The sequence below is a fragment of the Atheta coriaria genome, unplaced genomic scaffold (genome assembly GCF_025399875.1).
Source record: "Atheta coriaria isolate IRGN ID8LTWV9N9 unplaced genomic scaffold, Caltech_Dcor_3.1 hic_scaffold_1_pilon, whole genome shotgun sequence".
Lineage (NCBI taxonomy): Eukaryota > Metazoa > Arthropoda > Insecta > Coleoptera > Staphylinidae > Dalotia > Dalotia coriaria.
In genome coordinates this window covers 6038773-6060510 of record NW_027045443.1, presented here as the reverse complement: position 1 = coordinate 6060510, position 21738 = coordinate 6038773, and the positions used below count along the sequence as shown (strand labels likewise).

Sequence of the window (21738 nt, the reverse complement as noted above, 5' to 3'; positions counted from 1 at the left end):
AATTTCGATTCTCTGTAGGAGTTTGTTCCAGAAAATTGTTAACAGTGCCGTCTCAAATTGATCGAACTCTTTTGAAGTCTGTTTTTTTTTAATCCAACTACCACCCCAAAAATCTAGATAAAAATTGTAGGAGGATAAACGTTGGTACAACGTGTTCCGCAGATGTAAAAAATGATAGAAAGACGAATTAATTAATATTCCAAAAAAGAGAGTTACCCGCTATTTTACAACCTCTATGGAATATTCCTCAACTCATCTCCTCCACAGATGTTCGAAATTTAAAAAAATTGGCAAAATACTACTCGCATTATAGCTACAACTTTCTAACGCAATATTCAAGAAAAGGTCACAAAAATTCGTGGCAGAAAACATCCAAATTTTATTTTAAACAGTTTGAGATAAAAAGTTTTAAGTCAGCTATATATCCGTGACGGTTGCTTTGCGGACACGTGTGAAATGCCGTTTTGGGCGCCAAGTGAAAACCGATACGCTATTCATAAAGGCTGAGGTCAAAACCAACTGATGAAGTATTTGTGGAATTACTATGTCTATATGGGACATATAAGTGCCAAGGGCCCCTCAGGCAGCCGGGGCCCCCCAGGCAGCCGGGGCCCTAGGCGCGCGCCTAGTGCGCCTAGGCCGTAATCCGCCACTGTGCGCTACATTTCAAGTGCTTCACGTGCGAGTTACACGATGAACGTTTATTTCTTCATTTGTAGAATAGTTACCGAATTGACATCTTCTGTATATACCTACAAACGCGTCAGTGTAGGTATGTATAGATGGAAATCGTTAGGACTAAAAATAGTCACGTATATATTGTGTTAGTGTATTGATTCCGCTTATCCTAATGAGAAGTATTTTGATCAGTGAGTCCGAGTCGCGCGTGTGTTTCGAACAATCGAAAGTTTTACGATTAGTCCTGCTACGGCCCGCAATTCAACAGTGGCCAGTTCAAATGCGTATCGATTTAGGGAGGTCGCGGCCCCGAGTCTCAACAGTCACCCGCCAAATGAAGCATTCGGACGCGAAGCAAATGATGAATGGTGAGCTCTTTACATGCATCAATACGCCGCATCGAGTTTATTTTGCAACCACCGCGTGAAGACGCACCCGCCGTGGTTAATGCAAAATCAATGCATCTTGCGGCACATTGGTACATGATTTTTGGTCAGTAAGGGCATGATACCACGAGGGTTCTATTAGCTTGCGTTGTAAATTGATCAGCACGGACGAGCGGTGACATCGCGTCGATGCCGCCCAAGAAAATAACAAAAAAAAAGGGCCGCGCGTGAAACGAGCGTGGACGGGCGCAAAATCACAACGTCAACCGAATACATTATCGGAGGAGAGCGAATGTGGACATTCAGCGTGCGTGGCACATGCACGAGGCTGGAATCTGCATCATGAATATTCATCCTTCATTATGATCTTCACTCCAAACGGGCGCGCTTTCGACACCGTAACACTGATTTTACATTGCCGCCAACAACGCAGTTTGCAAACATGCGTTTCTGGTCGCGATATGCGATTTGGGGGTTGAAATGCGTCCGTTCGATACTTGATACGTTATAGGAACAAATTGACTGACGCATGGTTTTAATTAAAAACATGTTATTACTCGCTACGCTTATCAACCAGCACTTAAGTGCGTTCGTAAAAAATAATCGCAGCAATTGTATAATTTTGATGCGTTTCATACTTTGTGCTTTTTACATTTGTCTCCTCCTGCCTTATCGCGCGGTCTAAATATCTAATATCAGAAAGGTGAATCACATATCACATATTTATTGTTTTAAATATTATTGGCGGCAATATAAACATGGCGAAAATTAAAGCGATCCTTTGAGCTTTTTTGGGTTAAGACCATCAATGTCGATCGGTCGAAAATCAAAATTTCAATTTCGTTAGTCGATGTTCACAAATCCATCTGATCTGACCTCGCGGTGAGCTTTGGGGCGCATTATTTTTACCCGTACCCACTTACCGAACTTCGGCGCCAACACATTTTTACTTTTACGTTTGTCTCTCGAGGGTGGCGCGTACCGTGCGCGTATCAATCCATAACATTTCGTACGTACCGCGCTCCAAGTGTGCAGCTGAATGTTTGACCTCCGCAATGCGCCCTATGGCATGTGTGTGTGTGTGTGTACGAATATAAATGTGTTTCAGATCTAAATAAATAATTTGAGTGGTTTGCGGCGTGGGCGAATACTCACCCGATCACACAGGTATGGTAGTATTAATTTTATAGCGTTTTCATGTTTGTTATTTTAAATCATCAAGTATGTACATATGTTTGCGGCGAAAAAATAAACAACAACTCACTGGTAATTTATTGGCGTCTAATACCTACAAATAATTGCCATCCACATTAAATTCCAGTCGGTCTCCTCTCCTCGAACATCTGTAGAATGACTCGAAACTCTTCCTCGATCGCATGCAACTCGCCAGCGCCATTTTCGATCCGTTGTATCAGCTGAACACAGCGCACATTCAATGCATCCTTCGCTACAGCCGCTTCTCGAAATTCTTTCAATAATTGAAGGCAAGTTTCTAATTGCAAAATGGCGTGTTGTGGAATATTGTGATCATTTACTGTTGGACCATTGATGAGTCTAATATCCTTTAAACATGCCGCAAGTTCACTCTCCAATTGTTCACACGATGACTTGTCCAGTCCATCTCCGCTGATAGTCAACTGGTGACAATTTCTCACAATTGCAGTTCCAATTGTATTGACAGATTCCCAAATTGGGGATTCCTGCATTGTCACCGTCGATTGATGTGTTGTAGTCTGTTCACTGCTTCCAAAGCCACTTAAATAAGCTGGATTAAGTCCTTCAAAACGATGGATTGATACTATATCGTCGACCTCGTCACATTGCGGGGCTGATGGTGCCGTATCGTTAACCGGTGAAGGTGGTGTTGTTATAATCGGCATCAGCGGTGTATGAAGTCTTAATGGGGGCTGCCTAGGAGTTGCTGGTTCAGTACGTATTTCTGATGTTACTTGACTACCTTTACAACAACAATAACAACAGCAGCAAAAGTAACAGCAGCCGAGCAATATATTTATAACACAATTTCCACTCTCAGACATTTTCACTGTATTTTAAATAATTTACTCCTCGAACGTTCTACTGGCGTTAACGCGCATAGTCTGAGATTATTCGGCATTATAATAGCATCGATAAGAGTGTTTATCGGATCGGCCGATAACACTTCATTATCAGCTCTCAATAACAGCATACCATATGTGGATAATTCATCACAGATTCCAGTCTTTTCTCTCGCCGGCAGTATAGGATCATCTCAAACAATCATAGATTGTGAATCCTCTGCACATACTGTATATACTTCATATGTTATTATACTTCTAATTTTATATATGATATTTGGAAAACATTTCATTTTATGAATTTTCCAGTTGCTTCTCGTGATGATCCACACAATATACGTTATGAACACCAAAAGAAAACTAAAGATACATGTAAACCAATTTTCCATTCTAACTTTTTTTTAAAAGTGGATTAATTAATAAACTTTGAAATCTACACAATTATATTGTGATTTGTTTGGGATGAAGACGTAAAGCCGTTTAATGCGAACACTTGGAATTGAAAAGTGTTATAATAGCTATAATGGTGCCATGGTGCATTTGCACAAATAAAAAAAGAATTTCACAGCATCAATCAGAGAAAGGAATTATGAAAATAACAATTATTACTTACTTCCGCTGCTCGCGTTCTTTGCGTTGCAACTTTTTCTTCTTAAATGCCTTCTTGACGCGCAACAATAAAAATGCCGCCCTGTCGATCGTCAGCGTGCTGTATTGTTTCTTCTCTTCCATTGCCACATCAAACTTTGCGTTGCCCGCTCATACCATATTCACTATGTTGTAGGCCAGAGAAGGGCATGTTAACAACTGCATTAGGGTTTTTATGAATTTTGTTCTGATTTAATATAATTTATTCTTTTGGCAATACTATTTTAATATGAATCTTCAAAATGCGGCCAACTTCAAAATCTTGAAATGCGGGTTTGATCTTAATAGAAAACGAACACAAGAGCAATTGCAGGCGCTTAGTAAAAGAATTCGATCTGTTTTCAGACGTTAATTGTCTGCAAGCCTAATGTGTTTCAATTTTCGCTGGGTTCCTGGGTAGCGAGCGCGTGCAAGTCGGGCGCTGTAAGGCGTTAATTTATGTCGTCGATTGTGCCGCGCCGTCGGAGCGTCGGGAGCGTATTTCCTCTGCTTCCGCCCGCGCGGCTCCTACAGGATAAGCGCGCCGCGCCAACAATGCTGCCGCACGCATGCCGCTGATGCCGCGAACGCAAAGGCTGAAATGCGCCGCCTTCAGACGGGCAAACGACGAGTTTGACGCTTGTTAAGAACTCGCATTGGCTCCTTCGCACAACAAAAACTCGAGGTAGGAAGTTTTTGAATTTGTCCTGCCATCGGCCGGCGAAATTTGATTGAATATTATATAAACCGGCAGGTAAAGTATACACATTTGCGCTAAAATAAATACAAAAATTGTATTTACAAAAAGTAACGATGTTTTTGTTTTCTTTTGCTTGGACAAAACTCTTGGCGTTTTTTTTTTCTCGAACCAGCTATAGTATCTAGCATGTTTTCAATTAGCATCTCGACGAAAATTCGTTTTCTTTTGGGACGTTCCTCCGCGCTAGGGGGCGGCGCGGCTTTAGTTCTCGTCTAGAAAATACCGCACGGCTCGAGGCGGCGCGCCATGGCAAATGTAAGCAAGCGCACACACCCATCCACACACGTACAGATACACTCGCACGCACGGTTTGCACGTTACGTAATCTACGTTGCGAATTGGTTATTCACCATGCGGCGGGCGCTCGCGATGGTCTCGGTCTCGCTACCGCCGCCCCCCGAGTTATACATCACCAGGCGGCGCGTCGCAGCCATGTGGGAAATGCGAACGTGCGAAGCGCGAAAAAATCGTTGCGAATTTCGGGCGCGCGCGTGCACACGCCGCGTCGCGCGAAATGCGGAATAAATTTACTTATGCAAATGCGCGTATTGGCTGCGGAACGCGCAACGAGATCAAACGTACCGTGCGTCTGTGCGTATTACGCGCGGAAGGACTTATTCCCCGTGATTTTGTTAAGCTTTCGAATAAAAAATGCGCGTACCTGTTATAAATGCAGCAAATTATTTTAGAACCAAGCCACAAAAAACTATTTTCACTTCAATCCGGATTTATAAAATTCAAATAAAGCCCAATAAAATTAAAATGTAAACAAAGGTATGCAGATCTCAATGCGGCTATGCATTTTTGACATCAAAATTGAATTGCAAAAACTTTGTTGTGGCTTGTCTTGTATGTGTATGCCCTTCTCGGCCGACAACTTACGAAACTTCCCGTCGAGTTTGATTACGTAAATTGTCGAAATGCGTGCGTAATTATGACACGTACTTGCGTATTATTTATAAAGTGGCGTTGTTGTAGAATTTTCTTAATTTACGATCGCGCCACGTTCGTTTGCACGTGCCGGGTGCTCGCGTATGCGAAGGGCAGGCTGAACGTTGCGGGCGCTTCGCCGTTACCTCGCAAACTAACTGGCGGTGGTGGGCAGGCGCCGCAGGAAAGCTGCCGGAGGCGGCTAGTGGCGCGGCATCGAACGGCGCATCGGTGCGCCCTGTCGGCGAAGCCCGCGCAAGAAGCGCGCATTTCTGGCTGCCCTGCAAGTTTGTAAATTCAAAATTGTTATCGTTTTTACCAGAATACTAATTTTACAATTCTGTATGTTCACGTCTGTATGCGTTATTTCGTATGTTCAAACTCGTGACTAACATGTACAAAATTGTTTTATTCTCACAAATAATGCAAATACGTATGTGATTTTTGTTTCTTTCTCGTGGGTGTTAGACCCACATACTTTTGCAAGTATTTAATTATTATTAGTACTTTAGAGCGTTGATTGTGAAGGAGAATTATTGTAAAAAACAAACTTGATGCTGAAATATTCAATTTTTGTACAATTAATAACTTATATTACTAATATTTTTTACATTTTTGGGTTTACCCTTTCCCCTTTGTTGCATTATTACCTGACGCAAATCGAAAAATAGAAAATATATTTTTCATAAAATTATTAACGGAACAAAATATCAACTGAATAATAACATTCTTCCGATAGCATCAACTTTGATTACTATAATTTAATAACACATTTATAAGACATGTTTACCATGTATTATTAAAAGTTAAATTAAATGAAAAACATTTTGAAAAATGTAATATTAATATAATAATACCACGAAGGACTGAAATGATATGGGCGTTGTGCATTTCCAATTTCATCTGCTACAATGGAAATACCTACGCAATGGAAGTCAATGTCAATGCCAAAGAAAAATATTTATCAATCCGCATTTAATCAGATGTAACTTATTTAATTGAAATTATAACTATTTGGTTATAAAACACAATGAATAGCATATATTTGAAAATATAAATTATTTATTATTGGAGAATATTATCTGATTCATTACAAAAATTCATTACCGCGAAAATAATTGCACTGTTTTGAAATCGTGAAAAACAAGATTATTGTCAGTAAAGGATGAGAATTAATATTAAAAATAGCTAGAGATTCTAGATTTATGGCTTCTGAATAACTGTTTGTTTCAGTTTAAACTTTCGTAGAAATTATAATTGTGCAATTGCATCCACAAACAGAAATACTAGAACTGCATATTCCCGCACAATTATTTGGAAAATTAATTCATAAGCGTGCGTGACATTTACCTATATAGAATTATTTTTTATAATGAAATGTTTTTTTTTTAATTCTACTACAAGATGGATTCTTCTATGCATACAAATTTTCAATTTATTTTATTTTACTACTAAAGAAATGAAATATTTCAATTTGCAAATAACGACATCCTACTATATCCAAGGTACAATAGCAAATTGATAATGTAGTTCATTCAACAAATAATCAATAGGGTTTCAGCGCAATTTTTATTTCCACATATGAAGAAGATGATATATAGATGGTTCAAAGAGAAAAATATCTAATTACTCTTGAGAGTTCATATTTTAAATCATATCATAGCCAAGAAATAAATGAAAATTTTAATATGAAAATACATATAAAATTTCAGATAAATTATCTATATGTGAGAACCACTATTTTCTGGTTAAATGTAAACTCACCTTCTTTGATATTTTCAACTCTTTCTCAACATTAGGTACGCCTAATTTCAACATGGATACCTATATCTTTGTGGCCATATGATTACAGCCAGTTACACGGTTAAAAAATATATAAACTTATGTAAACGTATAAATTTCACACCGCGAAGCGAAACAAGCAAAATAATAGTTGAAAATATATTTGGCCAATATCACTCAAATTCTACGATATTTCCAGAATTTTTAATACACAAGTTTTAAGACACGCGTCTCGTCGTTCGTCTCTTTTTTTCGATGTTTCTACAAGTTCATTTTGTTGTTCAGAGCTGTTCCATATTTTTTTTCTTTAATGTGCATGACAGGGTTTTTCTTATATACCTATATTGAATTTTTCATAATTTACAACATTACGCGCATGATTTATGATTATTTATTTAATATTTTTGTAATACCTCTAGAAATATGAACTTTGCTTTTAATTTTTAAACACTAGCATTAAATCAAACCAAGCTTACTAAATACAAAACATATTGTTACATTGCTGTTGGAAATTTATCCCTAAAGTTGTCCCGAAAACTTATCAGTCATTTTTGTCGTCGTGAACTCAATATTGTTAGTTATTTAGAAGTTGATATATTGAAGTATGTGGAAATTACAATATGTTCTTTGTTATTCTGACGAACGCATTGTTTTGCAGTCAGTTTGTAAATAGACTTTCAGCATGGTGTATCATAACTATCACACTTGAACTGCTTTGCAATGCAACAATAATGCACGTGTAATAAATAATACATTTTGATATATAAATTTTAAGTGATCGAATTACATTTTGTTTGAGTTAAACATGTTTCGTGTCGAGGAAACTAAAACGGGAAAACGGGAGCAAATATAAAATTTGAATAACTATAATATCAACTATGGATAACGTATTCTACAAAGAAAATAAATATAATAAATAATAATACACATTTATAGACTTTTAGAAAAATATGTGTGAGACAAATTTCTAACAGTAATTGTGACAGGTTATTTTTATGCCAACAAGAAATGCATGTAAGTATTTGGTTTGAATTTAAATTTGCCGCGTCTGAAGCTGGCCCGACCGGAAAAGGTGTAACCATTCGTGTTTTCGGTGAGCGCCAAGCTGACAATCGAAGTCGCCGACTGCCTCCGCTGCGCTGCCTCGGTCGCTCGCTCTCTCGTGTAACGCAGTCCCGTCTGTCAACATGGCGAAAAAGAAATTGGACGAAAAAGCGGATCATAGTGATATTGTGCGCAATGAGGATGGTTCTTCCAACGAGGAGGAACCCAACTTCAGCGATCCGGAAGGATATGTCGATGATGTCAGCGATGAAGGTATGTGGCCACTTTTCCGGTAGCATCTCATGCGGTTATTTTCCGCGGCATGTTACTTTAACCCACTAAGATACCTCGGCCCCAGCTAGCGACGATCCAACGAAAATTCCTTTCTTTCCCCTCATAGACTCGTATTACGCTGATTGAAAACGTCAGTGTTTTCTTACCAAACAAAATCATTCCATGAGCATTTGTTAGGTTAGCTCAGCTTATGTTTGTGGCAATTCTCAGAGTTACTTGGCGAGCTGCTGCGTCAGAAGCCTCAGGAAACCGATGGCGTTGAAAGCGTCATTGTCGTCGACGGCGTACCAGTTGTCGGACCTGATCGTCTCGAAAAACTCAAATCGGTGGTGAACAAACTCTTCACCAAGTTTGGCCACATTGTGAATGAATATTATCCAGTGAATGAGAAGGGATTTACTAAAGGCTACATTTTTCTTGAGTACACTTCTCCAGTGCAGGCTGCAGAGGCTGTCAAGCACACCAACAATCATAAACTTGACAAGACACATACATTTTTGGTGAACTTGTTCACTGACTTCAGCAAGTATGAGAAGATCTCAGACAAGTGGGAGCCTCCAGAACCACAACCATATGAGGGACAAGGTGATATGCATTACTATATGTTGGAGCCAGATGCGTACGATCAGTTTTGTGTTGTCAACGGGCCCGGGCGTTCGGTGCAGATTTGGCAGAACACTCAACCTGATCCCACTTGCATCCAGGATCGTCAGGTTCGTTGGTATCATTTGTGGTTTCACATGGTCTTGATGAGTTGGTTTATGATTTCAGACGTGGACGTGGAGTTACGTGAAGTGGTCGCCGTTGGGTACTTACTTAGCGACATTCCACCAGCTGGGCATTGCGTTGTGGGCTGGACCCAATTTTACGCAGTACAAGCGCTTTTCGCACAATTCAGTGCAGTTTATTGACTTCTCACCGTGCGAAAAGTACCTTGTTACGTACTCGCCCCAGATTGACACCGATAATCCCGATCAGAAGCGTATTATTATCTGGGACATCAGGTAGGACCACTGCTCTACTTTAAAAGTCATGCATCCCTGAATTTTTACCCGGCATTTGTCTTAAAAATTGTCGAGTTATACGCTCAGGGCAAAGCAATATTAGTTTAAGCGGTGTTCACAGCTTGTTTACATTTTGAACTAGCGAAGACCGCATTTTCTGGACATTATTTTTCACTAATAAAATATGCGAATGTTATAAATAACATAATTTTTTATCTAGGACTGGCTTGGAAAAGCGTTCGTTTGATCCGGAAGGGCCCTCCGCTTGGCCGATTTTCCGTTGGTCGCAGGATGATAAGTACTTTGCGCGCATCGGCACAGATGTGCTGTCCGTGTACGAGACGTCTTCCTTCTACCTGCTGGACAAGAAGTCAATCAAGATACCCGGCATACGCGATTTTAGCTGGTCTCCCACCGATAATGTAATTGCTTACTGGGTGGCCGAAGATAAGGACGTACCTGCACGCGTCATTCTTCTTGAGATTCCCAACCGCGCGGAGATACGCAGCAAAAATCTGTTTAGCGTTGCTGACTGTAAGATTCATTGGCAGAAGAGCGGTGACTACCTCTGCGTGAAAGTCGACCGGTATGCCAAGGTGCGCAAAGAGAAGAGCGAATACAAGTACTCCGGCATGTCCTACAACTTCGAGATCTTCCATATGCGTGAAAAACAGATTCCGGTTGATAGCGTCGAGTGTAAGGAGCCCATTCAGGCGTTCGCTTGGGAGCCGGTCGGCTCCAAATTTGCTTACATTCACGGCGAAAGTCCGAACATCTGCGTCAGCTTCTGGGGCATTCGCGTTGGTCTTGCTCCGGTGCAGTTGAAGAAGTTCGAGAAACGTGCATGCAACCATCTGTTCTGGTGCCCCAACGGCCAGTATATTGTTTTGGCCGGCGTGGGCAGCAGCGGAGGAGGATCTCTTGAGTTCGTAGATACGAAAGAGTTCTTGGTGATGAATACGACCGACCATTATCAAATGTCGGACGTCGAATGGGATCCGACTGGTAGGTACGTGGTGACCGGTGTTTCAGTGTGGAAGACTAAAGTGGACACCGGGTACTGGATCTGGTCCTTCCAGGGCAAGATCCTAAAGCGTATCAATCAGGAGAAGTTTGCGCAGCTACTGTGGCGCCCGCGCCCCAAGACGCTGCTCACCGAAGCAATGCAGAAGGAAATCAAGAAGTCGCTGAAGAAGTATTACCCTCAATTTGAGAGCAAAGACCGCATGCGACAAAGCAGAGCTAGCAAGGAACTTATCGAAAAGCGCGCGGCGCTCATGGAGAAGTTCTCGCAGTACAGGGAAAAGAGGGTCAGGGAATACAATGAACACAAACCTAGGCGTTTGGCACTTAGGAACAGTACGTATTGAAATATTTGTTGTATATTACAAGTCCTGATTTTTTGCTCAATAAATTATAAATGTTTATATGAGTTATACGCTCAGGGCAAAGTAAATTCAGTGTGATGGAATACATTACTTTAGTCTTTAAGAATTTGTTTCTGTAAGACTTCCATCACATTGTACAAGTTAATGCATGCATAGCTTCAATTCAGTCTCAATATTGCTCTTTTTTTCTTGCAGATGTTGATACAGACGAGTTGGACGCAGACACAGAAAATGTTGAAGAAGAAATTGTGGAATTCTTTATCAAGGAGGAAATTACGATGCTTGACTAGTCCGCTGTCTGGGTCCACGTTCTCTTGTAATTGGAAGTTCATCGTCAACAAGTTCCAATTGTAACGCGCAGCCTTTTCGACAAGTGTGCTCTTCGACTATTTGACCATATTCTTTAATCAAGGCCTTTTTTCAATATTTTATTAGGTACATTTATAATTTGTCTTCAATTAAAGTTCAAGTTTCAGTTTTTTCTTTTCGGTTAAGCATGTATTATTATATTTGTATACTTGTTGTAAGGCGTCTCAAGCTTGGAAATAAATATTTCTTTAGCATCACATTAGGTGAATATCTTTTCATTTAATAATAAGTAAGGTCCTGTGATCCTGCCATCAGAGCATCAGGGCGAAACATGGAAAAAACCATTGAGCTCTTTTGAACTCTTGCCACTTTACATGTGTCCGTACATCATCAGTAAGAAGTTGCTGCAAAAAAACGATCTATAGAATTAATAATCAAAATTAATAAAGTGATTGATACTGTTCCATCAGAACAATGAAAAGTTGTAGAGCAATAATCATTTAGAGCATGGGAGAATGAGCATGTTTTTCTGTAGAATTTGGATATCAGTATTTTGATGTTGCAAAGATCTGCGTGAAGTGATAAATTCATGGGTTCCACTTGTTCAGAAGTAATTAATGTACCATGTGATCATATTTGTTGCCGATACGAGCGATGAAATATGTTCCCGTGCTACTTATTTAAGCACAAATAGGTAAAGTATAATAGTTCATTCCGTACGTTTCAAATCGGGCGAAACTACGGGTACAGTTCTGTCACCGCGTGCTGATGTTTACTCGAGTACTTCCGACAAATGACGATCAGTAACGAACCAACCCGATAGCGTTGTATTTTACTTACATGCCTAAAATGCCTAAAAAGGAATTAACTCAGTTTTAGGAATCCCGTAAGTACCTGCAATGAATTAACGAAGAAATATGCGAATTATCGATGTTGTCGTAAATTGCAAAAACAGGGTTTGTGTGCATTGGGTGCCGAAGTATATAGATCAGTGGCAACAAATCTGCTCAATCCGAGGGTTAAGTGGAAAACAGTCCCGGCCGTCCCGGCTACATCAGCGACTAGCAATTTATCTAGTTTCAAGCAAGTTGTTGTGGTTGCTGTTCTACGGGGGCCGTGTTTCACGTTCGGCGTAACGCCGTCTTCGAGGTTCCGACCAACCAACCAACCAACCAACGTTTCCCGACATCGTGCAGCCTTCGACAACCGACTAAAGTCGCCTTTCGCTCAAGCTTCGTGGCGCCAAACGGTGGCCATCAGGGTGCCGAAGGACCACTGAAACAAGGTATCGAACAAATGACTATTATTTACTATAAACTATTTATGAGTGTATTTATCATGTGTTATTGTGTACATTATTCTACTTATGTAACTACTAAACCGAAACGCTGCCTGTTTTAGGATTTGCCATTTGAGACCATGTCTTCCAACATGGCAACCAGTGCAAAACCTCTTAAAGTGACTACTTCTTACAAACAAAATGAATTGAAACTGGTAAAGGTAGCAATACGAAGAAGCAATCTTAAAGCTGTTGGCAATTCGCAGCCTCTAGAAAGGGGTATCGAGAACCCTTTTGCAATAACAGCCTTTGTGAATATCTCTGGTGGTAATTATGCATATATCTCTTATAATCAGATCCTTTTCTATATACTTCATGTATTCCATGCTAGCATTATTTCAATTCTTGCCAATAGTCAATTTATTGTTTGCTACTTTCTAAGTAAAATGTAATGTAAGACTTGATGCATTCAAAACCAGAGAATAAGTTTTCACACTGAAGAACACAAAGAAGAAACTTGAATGAACATTTGTATATAAACCTTGTGCTATCTGGATATCCCAGTGATATTATTGATGTGTGCGGGTGACTACTTTAAATTGTGGGTGTGGAGATGGTCTGGAAGATACTTACTTATGAACTGGCCAAGAAAGAAATTTAAACTTTCTGATTATTTGGCCAGTCCTGCTCAACGGTTACAGCAGTAAATTTTACTTCAGGGAAACAAGTCACTGAATCATGCATGCATTTTCTGTTTACATTTGATGTGGTTTGTGTTACAAAATCTAATCAAAAGTATATGCATTTGAAGCATTTAAACTATTACAAGGCGCATTTGATTTAAAATGTGATCCGGTAATATTCAACAAAGTGTTCGAATTTTCCGCGAACGACGTGAAACGACCGCGCCCTGATTCGATAAAGCTTACGCGCAAACTATTCGTTCAATTTAAGATAACAATTTAGACCGATTTTTGGTCGAATGCATGATGCTTGTGGACGGAGAATTAATTAAATTAATTAATTTAAAAATCCTTAATTTGGATGACTTTCCACATTGTATTTACGCTAAACAAATATCAAGTTATTGATATTGCGTTGAGTCATTGAAAATGTCGTTACCGCCGTCGCCGTTCGCTCAATAAGTAATTTTGTGTATTATTCACTGCGCGCATTGCGACAAATGCGAAGAATTTCTAAAACTTCCACAATCCTTGAAAATGTTTCTTGACAATCGCTGGGTGATTAGAGCAGCGCGATCGCTCCAACGTCAATTAACACATTGCTCTCTGTTGATGTTATAGGTCCATTTGGGGTGAAGTTATTCAACAAAATCACACCCAATACAATTGAAATACCTGCGGAAGCTTATTGCAAAACCAAAACTACGCCCACTGCACGGGGTACAGCGCCACCGCAAGAGCAGGAGCCAGGTCCATCCAGACCACGATCAGCAAGTTGCTCTAGCGATGAAGGACACCAGCAAGAAGACAGGTATACAGTTTACACATATCTTTAAACACGCAAGTTCCGGAAAAACACTGAGATTCTATTGAATACGAAAGTAGATAAGTTCATCTCCTGTGAAATACGGGATTTACATCATACATATGAAAAACTGGGGCACCGTATTGTAAAATCTGATTTGAGTCAGAATCTTTTGGAATGTATAGTTTTGGAGTGATAGTAGTGCCTTTTTCTATATGTTTATTCTAAAATTGAAAAGTTGTTCTTTCGTAGGGATTACGACAGCCTCTAAAACCTCTTAGCCATCACCAGTATACCAGTCATCTTTGTATATTATGTTTAGTTAGAAAACCAAGTTTACCGTTTTGGAATGAGGCAAAGAATTCAATACAAATCTGCACACACGCAGGTTTATGTTGTTAAATCACTAAGATATTATTCCTTCTGCTTCTGGGAGATAGACGCCCAGGAGTCGTGCTGTACTCAGTGGTCTAGCCTCATGGGGATGTTCTGTTTCTGCCTAGTGGATAATACTATCTAAATGCATCTCTTGCACGACCATCACATCACGACTTGCAACCCCAGCTTCTCCCGTATTTCTTTTAATTCGGCCCCTCAGCCTCCGTTCAGAATGTGTCAGATTTCATTTCACCAACATATAATATATGTAACATATTATGTTAGTATAGATCGCAATGCGTTTTGACATTTTCACTTTGGACATTATTTATTCGTTGATTTTGTCCGTATCTTGTAACTTGTTTCGAAGGTTTAGTTTAGGACCATGCATTTTTTAGACGGTGAGATTTGCCAGTTATTTTTTTCGGAGGTGGTTGCTTTTGAGTTTTATATTTGGTGTTTACTAGTTATGCCCCTTTTATAATAGTGTCCATGAATTTATTGCACAGTGTACGACTTCCAGTATGTAATGAACATAATTTGTACTTTGTTCCGAACGCGCTTTCGCAAATGCATGTGGGTTTTATTTATATAAACACTTAATTCAAATGGTTCTCTTGAACATTCCGATATATTTGAATAATATTGATATTTTCCTAGGTGTCGATCAAGAAGTCGTGAGAAATTCAAAGCAAATGAAGCGGCACAAGCAGCGAAACAAGTGCCAAGTACTGAGCGCAGTACACACCCTCCGTACGAGAATGCAGAACGGTATGACAAACGAAAGTCAAGGCGATCGGGGAGTAGATCACCATCGTTGAGGCGCAGCCGATATTCTTACAGTCCTAGCCGACGCCACAGCCCAGGAAATGGCCGACATCGCAGCACAAGCAACAGTCCACACAATAGGTATTTGCTTACTCAATGCACGTCCGTATTATTTTGCTTTTTTGGTATAGTTCGACTGCGAAAAAAACTAACGTTAAGATATTTGCTTACTTTGACACGTATAGAATTGAGACAATAAATTGTGTTTTAGCAGTAGTGTCATCTTCAGTAGTGTCTGACCGAAATAATACCGCGAAAACCGATTCATAAAGAGGCATGTTTTGGAAGAATTTGTCGGTCATTATTTGGTCTCTAATCTAATTAGTCTATAAAAATAAAACGTAAGATTCTGCATTAATGAATTATCAGTATTAATAATTAATGAATCTAATATTTTAAATGAGAAACTATAATTGGGTTCTTTTTACTGGCACCCCTAAATAGAACTAAATAGATAAGTACGCAGTTTGGATCACACCCCTAGCTCATTGTTAAAAAAAAACAATTCAAAAGAAGGTGACACCTAATAATAAGAAATGAAATAAATATTTGGAAATGAATAGAGGAAATGAACATGATGAATAGATGTAAAATCGTACATTGTAAACAATCGTTATCCTCTTATATTTGATTCGGTTTGGAATGTTTAAACACCTACAGTCAACTGGATACAAAATAATCAATAATGAACTGCGCTTTTCTTTTAATTTTAACTAAAATTTGATTACACTCTTTTATAGATCTCGATCCAGAAGTAGTGAGAGGCTAAAAGCGAATGAGGCATCACCGTCAGCGAGACAAAAGCGACGCACACCAGATCGAGATCGCGGGAGATCTCGATCACCGGTCCGAAGCACTGGACGATACGACAGGCGGAAGTCTGGGCGCTCGGGAAGTCGGTCGCCATCATCGAAACGCAACCGGTATCACAGTCCTAGCCGACGTTACAGCGCCAGAAATGGGCGACATCATAGCCCCAGCATCAGCCCTCACAACAGGTATTAGAGGGGACCATTAGAAAGAATTACGGATACTAAATTCAACTTGCAACATATATACATTTAGTGGAAATAATCTCAGTATTTTGTTTTATTCTGAAATTGAAACTGAGACATCTACAACCATACCACATTTATTATTACAGATACAAATTTGTACAAAACTTCTCTATTTCTAGATCCCGATCAAGATCAAGAAGCAGTGAGAAACTCAATACGAGTGATCTCTCGCAGGCTGGGAGACAAAAGCGCCATACACCAGACCGCGAAAGGGAAAGATCACAATCTCGTACCGGTCGTTATGACAAACGGAAGTCTGGGCGGGCGGACTCACCTGAGTTTTATGGCCGAGGAGCTGTGCCGCCTTATTTTGATGTAAGTTAAACTTTAATGCCAAAGGTGCTTACCTTAGGTAATTATTCAATTTCTTATTGCAGCCGGCTTTAATACGTGCGCCAATTTCGTTTTATCCGGCCATGCCCCCTTACTACCCACCTGGTATGCCACCTGCGTTCTTCAATCAGCCATTTTTTCCTGCCCAACATCCGGGAGCTTTCGGGGCGGGAAATTATCATCCACGTAAAAGATTGCCGCATTACATGAATCGGAAGATTCAAGTTGTCACTAACTCAACGGGTACATCAAGGAACCCGTCTATTTCTGAAGGCGATGCGACGCAAACTAGCACTGTTGTTATATCGGAGATTACAGCAGGTACAGAAACTGCGTAGCTTCGACTATCCTAAGAGATGTTTCTTTAGTTTAAAACACTCCAACTACATGTTTGGATTTTTAGGTCGCAAGTGGCAACCACATTTAAAGCCTTTATTTTGTAAATATTTATTTCTTATTTAACACGAATATTTTTTATAATGTACATAGATATTTATGTAAGTTCATACTGATAGATTTCATCAGGATTGATTCAAATATTATTAATTGATACACGTTGTATTATCTGCAACTTAAATGGAACTAGCTTGTCCGCAAACATTGTGGGAGTCGAGGGTAGAAATAATTTGCAGTTATATTTCTTATATTTTTAGTTGGAATTTATTGTACCTAATTGTATGAGGTGTTATGCAGCAACATGTATGAAGCATTGTGGACTTGAGATAGTACGTGAACATCAAGTTTCAATTAATTTGAAATTTGGTAATTAGTATTAATTTCTCCTCTTTGATAAAATAATTTTTGTATTAATAAAGTAATGAATGGCCGAATACTCCTTGTGCTGGAGTCCATTGAAATGGAGTCAATTGTGGGGCAGGTAAGATGTATTCCAAAAGGATATAATTCTTTTATTGTTTGACCTTTAAAGCATGTGTAGTTACTATAATGCTACTTGGTTGGTGTTTCATGAGCCCTAAACTAATGCTTGCTAGTAAAAATATCAATGAATCTCAATTATTCTATAAATCAAGCCAAGATGGCGCTAGAATGCACGTATTTGTATTAAATTCTAAGCGCACTTATAGCTGCCAGTTGTTTGCAGGCAGTAGTTACGGTAGTGAGTGTACATCGCCTAAAAGAAAACTTGTGAAATCGCGCGAAGTTTTTATCCGTTATATTTATTTGCTTATGTCCATGCGTGTGCCGTCGTCGCTTAAACATGCTGGGTCGGGTAGAAATTACGATTATGTGCTGTGCTCGGTTATTTCTTTCACTAGTTACCATGTTCCGATAGCCATTAATTCGGAAAATCGAGTTATATGTTACTGATGATTTATATTGTGTGCAATATTTGAAAACGAGAAATTATTCTCTGTCAGCTGTTGGATTTCATGGCGCGCAAACATGATACCTTGTAAGTAATACTTTACTTTATAATTGTAATTTTTTTTACACATTAGCACGTACTGTTTACGCAAGATTAACATTAATGCTCGCAATTGCAACAAACCCTGTACTGAAGTGCTGGAGTAATTCAACTCAAGATGAGTATAACACCTATAAAATTTGTAGGAACTAAGTAAATGCTGAAATAAGCAATATCAAAACTAGTCACGTTGTTTTAAAGGCGGAAGTAGAAAAACAAATTTTTTATCGCAATGTAGACCAATGCTGCGCTCGTGCTACGAACGTTCGAACGTTTCAATCCGCACTTATACGCGCGCGGCGTGGCACCGTTCGTTCAATATTCTTGATTAAATTAATAGCATTACATTTTATCAATTAATATCGACAGTTAATGACAATAGACGTGTTCAGTGTTTTGCTAAAGATGAGTTCCGCGTGTAATGATTATAAAACTCGTGTATTTATTGGTGTATTACTGTTTCGACGGCTATTGGATTAGTTCGATGCAGAGGAATGGGAATTGGAAATATGTGTTCTGTTGATAATTCCGAGTAAGTATAATTAAAATCCGTCTTCGACAGGATTGTACGAGAATACTGTTGATGAAAATAGCACTTTGCTTTCAAGTTCGTTATACTTTCTGTAATTACCCCATGGTAAGTTTGTAAACATTTTCACACTATAATTACATCTTTATCTCAAATCGCTTGTAACGAGAGTACTGTAATAACTCTAAAAATGTTCCCAGCTCTTTTGATTTTATAATTCTGCAGTCGCGTTAACGGGTTTTAGTAATTTGACAATTAATTGTTAAAAGTAATATATGTATACAAGTCGATTTAAATTCACTTCCACGTGTGTGTCGGAGATGCCATCGGCCGGCACATTTTGGATTTTTCTTCTAGCACTACTGCTTAATTCAGAATTTCAACTTGTAGTTTACAATAAAAAGTGTTTTCTTCTAATGGAGAGGGTTACTTCTTGAAGGTGGAATTTTTTGTATAAAGGTAGTAATTTTCTTTTTGTTAAACTCTGTTTATTTGTATTCCCCATCAAGAATTGAACTGATTTGTTGTTTCCGAGTGTTTTAATGCTTGAACTACGTATTTTCTTTCGTAATGTAGTAATGCTCCATTTGTAGCATCCTGTTAATTAATTTTCGTTGATTTCTCTACCAGAATTGCAATAATTACTAGTCTTTGCCTATTTACTTTGATTGGGTATCTTTTCTAACCCTTTGGCCCTTTTGAAAGTGCCCTAAAATGCCCTTTAAAAATTGGTGACAGTGTGGAAAACATCCTGTATCTGGTGAATTAATTGATTTTCTTGAAGTTTTTTAACGTCATATGAGAGTTCGAGAGTTTATCTACAGTACGTATCATCTTTCAACCTTATGACCCCTTTGGAAGTACCCTAAAATGCTCTTCAAAAATAGCTGTTTTTTTTTAAATTAAAAACATGGTATGGAAAACACCCTGCACCTCGTGAATTAATAGACTTATTAAAAGTTTCTTAACGTCCTATTATAGTTCGAGAGAACATCTACACGATGCACTCCCTTTCAACCCTCTTACCTTTTTGGAAGTGCCCTAAAATGCTCTTCAAAAATAGCTCTTTTTCAAAAAAATGAAAAACATTAGGGCTTCACGCGATACCGAGACTTTTCTCGTTTCAGACGAGACGTGTTTCAACAATTTCTCGGCGTTACCGAGACCACAGTCCGAGTCTCGTTTTTGGTCTCGTTATTGGTCTCGTTAAATTTTTTTTATGAAGTTGTTATTAGAAAAATGAGAAAAGGTCCAATATATGAAATCCAATATATGACCATCTGTGAAATATTTCTTTTGTATATTCAAAAGAACAAGTCAGTAACCGCATATCATGAACTTTTTGACTTTTTGAAAGCTTTATGAAAATTTTGTCTTTCTTTACACATCCGGAGACATATTTTTGTGTTTTTCTGAACTTCTTGAAGCAAAGATATTGTATACATCTGGGTAAGTTAGGAATTGTAGACGTGCGCCGCTTACTTTCAACACAAATCAACTCGATTATTGTACCCTAGTATACATTAACGTTTAAAAATTTGAAACCTTAAAAATATATTTTCAATTAAAAGTGATGCAATCAAAAATTAATATTTTAAACTATGTATGAATTTTTGGACTTACTTTACAATAAAAGCAATTAGCAATTAAATGACTAAACTTTTGAACTGCAAAGATCTAAAACTGAGTTCTACTTAAGGCTTCATATGATACCGAGACTTTTCTCGCATCGTCTCGGTCTCGTATCGCTTTTCCGAGACGATACCGAGACCGAGACGATACCTTTGATAGTCTCGCGCAGTCTCGTCACGTGTGAAGCCCTAAAAAACATGGTGTGGAAAACACCCTTTATCTCGTGAAGTAATAGGCTTTTTTGAAGTTTCTTACCGTTATATTTGAGTTAGAAAGTCCCCCAATGATGCATAAAAGATGCATATCTTTTCAACCCGCTAGCCATCGTTGCCCGCGTTGCCATCTGCTCATATCGCATGCAGCATATTTCTGTTTAGTTTTGATCGCATATACCCCACAGAATAATAATATTTTTAATATTTACCAGATACAAAATTTTCCAATCTTTAATATAATTCAATTGCTTGCGCTTTTAGTTTAAAATAGGACAGCGGTAGAATTGACTCGTATTCAGGGCACCGTAAGAGGGTAGCGGTGGAAGTGACTCATATTCAGGGAACCGTGTAAGGGCAGCGGTAGAAGTGACTCGTGTTCAGGGCACCGTACTTGAATTAAAATTTCATCTTTTATATTTGCATTTTAATTAGTTTATCTTTATAGAGAATTTTTCGTAGATTAAGAATTTGGAATCTGTTCCTATATATCTCTTTTAGATTACGAGATATATGCAAATTTAAAACAAGGCGAAAAACGAAAATTTTCCGTTTTTCGTCACGTTTTTACACTTTTTACCGCACAGAATTATATTATTTTTAATTTTAACCTTATAGAGAATTTTCCAATCTTTCATATTCTTCAATCCACTGGTCGCTATCGCTTTTAGTTTAAAAGATATTCATTATCGAAAATCCTCGAATAAAAATGATAATCTTATAGAAATGCCGATACGCTTACGATCGTCGTGACTCGTAGAATTCCTTTTGGTGTGATAAGGGACTACGGTATATTCGGGAATTTTAAAGTTTTTTTAAAGTTTTTATTCATGTATTTTACTAGCGCTTTCGTCTTATAGTTACACTGCTGGTCTCACAATACCTTTCTGTTTGGCTCGCAGACAATACAAGTTGTAATAATTTTCTGTTACTTTTGACTTATACTATTTCTTACGAGAATGCCCGTTCCCGGAAATCCCACGCGTAATTTTCACTTGTTGTAGAAACTTGTTGTGCATTAGTTCGGGAACTATTGGCGACATTTCAATGCTGCTTGCAAATTTAAATAACACAAGAATTTTTATAAGCGGTGGGTTTCCGCCAGTCCAAAAATCACGTGAGAAGAAGGGCTCGAAAGCCGCCACCAAAGTAGGCAAGTTTTGTCATTTTCGTAAATTTGTTGTGGAAATTGCGCGTTATTTCTGAACCGTTTGCGCAATTTTAATACCGTTATCATTTTTAATAGTGCAAGAGTAATTTCTACCTCCTTAACGTGGTTTGTATATAAACAACTTTTTTGTCGCCTTGAACCAGCT

The 21738-nt window shown here is 38.7% G+C and overlaps 3 protein-coding genes and 1 long non-coding RNA gene across 6 annotated transcripts in view; 2 read left to right on the top strand and 2 right to left on the bottom strand.

Annotated features, from left to right (window-relative positions):
- The window catches only part of wake (wide awake), a 39089-nt gene extending 33512 nt beyond the window's left edge, over positions 1–5577 (bottom strand). The window contains exons 1-2 of one of the 3 annotated variants that reach the window (XM_065312776.1): positions 5391–5577; positions 3735–3928 (exon numbers count right to left, since the gene is read on the bottom strand). In XM_065312776.1, the coding sequence (XP_065168848.1) occupies positions 3735–3853 (119 nt within the window). In that variant the 5' untranslated portion in view covers positions 3854–3928; positions 5391–5577. Of the gene's footprint in view, positions 1–3734; positions 4326–5390 lie in introns of those variants that run through there. The other 2 variants (XM_065312700.1, XM_065312857.1) reach the window with 2 other exon arrangements.
- Positions 5578–8343: 2766 nt separating this feature from the next.
- On the top strand, positions 8344–11516 carry eIF3b (eukaryotic translation initiation factor 3 subunit b). Its single transcript, XM_065313749.1, has 5 exons — positions 8344–8537; positions 8769–9271; positions 9330–9562; positions 9783–10921; positions 11146–11516. The coding sequence occupies exons 1-5, from the start codon at positions 8408–8410 to the stop codon at positions 11238–11240; spliced, it is 2100 nt and encodes a 699-aa protein (XP_065169821.1). The 5' UTR covers positions 8344–8407; the 3' UTR covers positions 11241–11516.
- LOC135800650 (uncharacterized) lies at positions 11293–12028 on the bottom strand. The gene is made up of 2 exons (XR_010550207.1): positions 11883–12028; positions 11293–11663 (listed from the first exon to the last, which is right to left on the bottom strand). It is a non-coding gene; the product is annotated as an uncharacterized lncRNA (long non-coding RNA).
- Positions 12029–12040: 12 nt separating this feature from the next.
- On the top strand, positions 12041–17453 carry LOC135800556 (serine/arginine repetitive matrix protein 2-like). Its single transcript, XM_065313858.1, has 8 exons — positions 12041–12145; positions 12215–12544; positions 12661–12865; positions 13843–14032; positions 15065–15313; positions 15973–16230; positions 16410–16605; positions 16668–17453. Exons 3-8 carry the CDS (start codon positions 12679–12681, stop codon positions 16959–16961), a joined length of 1374 nt encoding a protein of 457 aa, XP_065169930.1. The 5' UTR covers positions 12041–12145; positions 12215–12544; positions 12661–12678; the 3' UTR covers positions 16962–17453.
- The last annotated feature ends 4285 nt before the right edge of the window (positions 17454–21738 follow it).